Genomic DNA, 5,000 nt, shown 5'->3' with positions numbered 1-5,000 from the left:
GGTACGCGGAAATGCGTCTCAACAGTTGCCGCTGCCACGTTGCAGTTTGGAGTTGTCTGGAAATGCACACTCCCGCCATGGATTGGACATTAAAGGACAGGGTTACCTGTGTAAACGAACACGTTGCGGCTTTTCCTGCATTTTTTGGCCTTTTCTATTTGCTGTTTTCCACCATCAGCACTAACATGGGCACCACAAGCACCACAAAGATCGGTGGGCTTCCTTGCTTGTCCGGCTTCCACTTCACTGGCGTTCTTTGGCGTTAATCCGATTACGGCACTGTTCCCTACCTCCATTTTCAATTGTGAATGAGGTCGAGGAGGAGGAGGGCCGGTGTATGACTTTCAAGTACGAAAAGGATGCATCACCACCTGGACCTCACTATAACTGTTCCATGAGTGCTTTTCCTCGGGTACTTTGATGTCCTGATATCGCACCGGAATCTTGGGAATTGATAATGGAGGTGATCCTGGAGCGTAGCAGCAACTGCAGCGGCAACGCCATTCTCCACACACCACACTTCGCACAGGATAGATCCCCTTCTTTCGCTGTTCGGATTGTGATTGATAGAACTAAGAGCCGGTTAACACTTTCACGGTTTCCCGGGTCGTCACAGGACCGTTTCGTTCCTTAAAAATCGGTTCTCACTTTCGCTTTTCCCCATCCACCGGGAGGAGGACACCGTCGACAACCAACTCCAACGAACATCGACATGCAAATGTTGCCCATGCCGATGGTTGCCCCAAGCCCGGCCCCAGCCCGCGGACCATTAGAACGCTTGTCGATACCGGAGCGATACGTGTGAGCGTGTGCTCTATGAGGTGCCGGGAGGGGTGTCGTGCGGTTCTAGAGCGCGAGGTGGGCCATCGGGACTAGTCGGTCTGCGATACGATGGTATATTACATTCTCGCTAGCTTCTCCTGCAGGGGGAGGACCTTTCCCCCCCTTTCGGTGATAGAATACCGTTCAAATCGTGCCGTTTGTGATAACATTTCACACACAGGTCAACCGCCCGCCTGCAGCGAGAGTGTTTAGAGATTAATGAAGATTCCCGTGGCAAACGCTCCATTTGATGTGCGTCATAATTGTGTGTCAGTCAGTCTTGAGGTTACTGGCAGTATATTTGAAGCAATATCTAGCATCAATGGATTGTGCAATTTTTTAAATTGATAAAAGGTTCTGACAATATTGTGGCTTGCGCAGATTTAAAATGTTGCAGATAGAACGCAGCGTGCTGGATTGTATTGCTTTTTATGAAGAAGTTTAATCTCTCTTTTGAATGTTTTTTCATATGCTATTTTTCTCATGGAAGTTCAGTCGAGTTTTTTTTTTGAAAATGACTAATTCTACTGTCTACGGTACGCTTTTATTTATACTACTTTGTTTGTACACAAGCACTATGTATTGTACATAATTATTAAAGTAAAAAGAGAATCAACAATGTTTATAAAAGATTTCAAATTCCAAAATAAAAAAGCAGATTATTATTTATCAAAAAATATTTAAAAATATAAAAACCTCTTTAATATTCTAATTTTTGGAGGAGCTGTAACTTCCACGACCACGGGCAACACTGATTTTGCAAAAGCCACCATAATACCAATGCGGATATTACCAGCAAACCTTCTCCCTAGCGGTTTTCCTCCAGTTTTCATATGTTTTCATTCATGCAAAAACTAAAACCTTTATTGTGCTACTACTGGTGACCTCCTGAACATCAGGAAACGATAGTAAACAAAAGATAAATAGTAGGAAAACAATAGTTTTGCTTGATATGCACATGAACGTCACGAATCGTTTGAATGCTGGAAAATTCATCTAGAGAATATGAAAATAAGATGGGTTTTCCTACAAGGAGCTGACAAAACCGAAATAGAATTATTAAGATTTAATTTCAATTCAATTTTAATTCAATTCAATTCAATTTTAAAACATACGGCTCGTCCGTCCTTATATATGTTAAAAAAAAAAAGATTTAATTTCTTCTTAAAATTTCCGCATACTTAAAATTCGCATACTTTACATTCATTTTTGTCCATTCGCAATCCCTATAGATCGCGGCATATAATTTAATTTCGTTTTTGACTTTATCTTTTAAAATAATAACTGTCATGTTGCTGATAGAATATCAAGAGAAATTAAGAATGTTCAGAAAATAGTGCAGCAACTATTCAAGAAACAAAAAAAAGTTTTGGAACCGAATTGTTTTGCTAGTGCTACAAGTAAACAGTATTCCAAGGAATCCATGATAATGCAAAAAAACTTTGTAGGTGATTTACAATAACAACAACAGGCTCTATTTACCCACTTCGTTGCGTATGTTTGTACAATGTTTACTGTGTACTACGATTGATAAGAAATGAACAATAATATAGGAATGAATCCACTTTCGCCATCAAGCAACGGCACAATCGTGCGTTACGTGACCCCGTCGCGGGTCGCTAAAGATGTTCCAAGAAACCCAACCCAATCGCTGGCTCACGGCCTGGCCTGGCCTGGTGGTCCCTTAACCACGTGTTCCGATTGGCACTTTAATCTCACTCCCTGGATGGTCGAAACGCCACTCGTCGGACCACGAAATTGTTCCCCTACCCCGGCCCGGTGGTCCTACGATGTCCCTAATCAATTATCCGGCAGCAAAGATAACGGACCTCACGGTCACAGGTTCCGCGTGGCCTCCACGCGCACCCAGTATTTTGTTGCGACCACTGCCGATCAAGGTTGATCTTCTCGTTTCTCGGTATTACCTATCGCTGCAGTGACTAGCAGGCGCATACGATGATCGTGCTGTATCTGCCGCAATCGTTCTAGCTTCCGGCGCCGCTTTTGTCGCTGTTCCTGCTCGATGGCTGCCACCAGACGCTTACGTTCGCCATCACTGGATGATGGGGCAACCATCGTGCTGCAAACACTACACCTTCTCCTCCTTCGCTGGCCGGTGGTTGCGCTATCGTTTGCGTCAGCTGCTCCAGGTTACCGGAACCAGGTGTTTTGGAGCATATTTATGTAGCGATAGCTGTCGCAACCTATGTGACACCTTATCACAGACACCACCTTTTGCCAGGATACAATCCGCACAACACAGATCAACAATCAGCAACAACAAGCTGATCAAACAGCTGCACTGGATTGGAAGTTCGGTACCAGAAAAGGTTTCTGACGTTGCCGACCGGTCAGGTATCCGTCAGATGACTGAACAGAGTTTTGTTTGATTTCCGATTCTGGGATGAAATGTGTCACCACGACCACCATATCGTGGTACTTAACTTATCGCGAGTGCGCCCAAACCAAACGAAGATAGTGCATCGTCGTGGAGGGGCCTTATCATCCTCCCTTTCGAGACACCCCGATAAGAAACCCGCGGCTCACGCGATTTATCGATTGTGTGACGGCGGCGACGGTGGCGGCATTAGAGCGCGCGTTCTCCGGATCAGAACTCCATGCGCTGCAATCGCTTAATGCTGCAACAGCATACCTAGCGCCCTTGTTAACCTAGTTAACCGAACGTGTAATCCTCTCGATAACATAGCGAGTTACACAATGGCCCTGTGGCACTGCCTGTGCCCTGCATGGGACATTCTGATAAGGGAATGGTAGATAGTTCTGAGTAGAAGTCGCAACACCTTTTTTATGATCTCTTCGTCACGCTCCAGAGAGTGTTCCGAAAGTGAAGTACCATACTGCGATCCACAGGTTGTCGCCGGTTACGCAAAGTGTCGCTGGAACTTCTCAAGACAAGAAATTGTGTCACATTATCAGGCGGCTCAAGATGACATCGAGCATTAGGTAATGCTCATATTCACACCTCTTCACACCTTCAACGGGTTATTAACTTGATCGCAGCAGTTACACCGATCAAATGAGTCACCGATCGAATGAGGTAATGATGATCGATCGAGTACCCTTTTGACAATGATCGCCGCTGTCGAGAACAAGATCAAGGTGATCATGTCATTTGTTGATCTATCGAGAACTCGTCACGAGGTGATGTGCAGCGTGATTGATGGAGCAAATCAATGATCATCATCATCATCATCATCAGAAATGTAGATACACCGCATCGTATGCACCACAATTCGTGGGAGATAATTACGATCACCTTCCATCGACCGCGATCGCAATCTGATTAGCGTTTTGTGCCTCAGCAAACTGATCAAACAAAAGGAGAGGCGGCCTATATGACTCGAACGGTCGCTCATTCCGAGCGTTACTAAATCATCATGTTTACCACCGGGTTCACACGATCTCGCATCTCGGTTGGTAGGTTTTTTTATGCTTTTTTTTAACAAACGATCGTGATCAAGTGCAAAAGGTGACTCCCTGCTGTAGAACCCCACTTTAAGTGACCTTTTCGTCGGTGTTTGTTCTGAGATTTAATGATCTAACAAAGTGCTTTTTTTCTAAAGTGATAAACTTGTTTAGAGTTCTATTTACCCTTTGCCGGTGGCCGCCGTCCAACGACGCGTACTGCTGGTGCTGCTGTCCACATCGTGCGTGCGCGCGTTTGTGTCAATTGTCGATTTTACGCACGAACGCACGGAAAACAATAATCTAACTCAATTTACAGCACACAAACCACAAGATCGTTTCGGTGGTTGGGAAGGTACGGATTAACTAGCAGGGGACGGACCCCGAAGGCGAATGAACCCCAGCAAGCCAAGCCAACCCCGGCCGTGGCGTACTAACTAGAACACTGTGACCACACCACGCCAGAACCGATCAACTGCAAGTGAGCTGCAGGCACCACAGAAAGGCAGATGGAGGGAGTGCGATCCTCACCGTCTCGACCACGAGGACCACGACCGACGATGATCGATCGTACCACCGGCAGGCAAGCCGTTTAGCGTGACTCTGGCACGTCTGGTACCGCAGCAGACGCTACTTGTACCCATCATGACGACCTCCCGCCCGCACTCTTATCCTCCTGTTGCTTGCACCCCCCAGGCATGCTTGGATATCGCGGCAGGCATGGTTCAGACGCATACAGCCTGACATGCGTA

At 46.0% G+C, this 5,000-nt stretch overlaps 1 protein-coding gene across 4 annotated transcripts in view; it reads right to left on the bottom strand.

Annotated features, from left to right (window-relative positions):
- Positions 1 to 5,000, bottom strand: part of LOC126579341 (beta-glucuronidase) — a 10,207-nt gene that overhangs the window by 4,419 nt on the left and 788 nt on the right. Inside the window, exon 1 of one of the 4 annotated variants that reach the window (XM_050242836.1) lies at positions 4,435 to 4,840. The exons of 1 other annotated variant lie outside the window; for it this stretch is intronic. In XM_050242836.1, the coding sequence (XP_050098793.1) occupies positions 4,435 to 4,489 (55 nt within the window). In that variant the 5' untranslated portion in view covers positions 4,490 to 4,840. Of the gene's footprint in view, positions 1 to 106; positions 676 to 2,747; positions 3,178 to 4,434; positions 4,841 to 5,000 lie in introns of those variants that run through there. 2 more of the 4 variants (XM_050242834.1, XM_050242833.1) reach the window with 2 other exon arrangements.

Source organism: Anopheles aquasalis, chromosome 3 (genome assembly GCF_943734665.1).
Source record: "Anopheles aquasalis chromosome 3, idAnoAquaMG_Q_19, whole genome shotgun sequence".
Classification (NCBI taxonomy): domain Eukaryota; kingdom Metazoa; phylum Arthropoda; class Insecta; order Diptera; family Culicidae; genus Anopheles; species Anopheles aquasalis.
The sequence above is the reverse complement of the archived record's forward strand: the minus strand, read 5'-3'. Positions and strand labels throughout refer to the sequence as shown.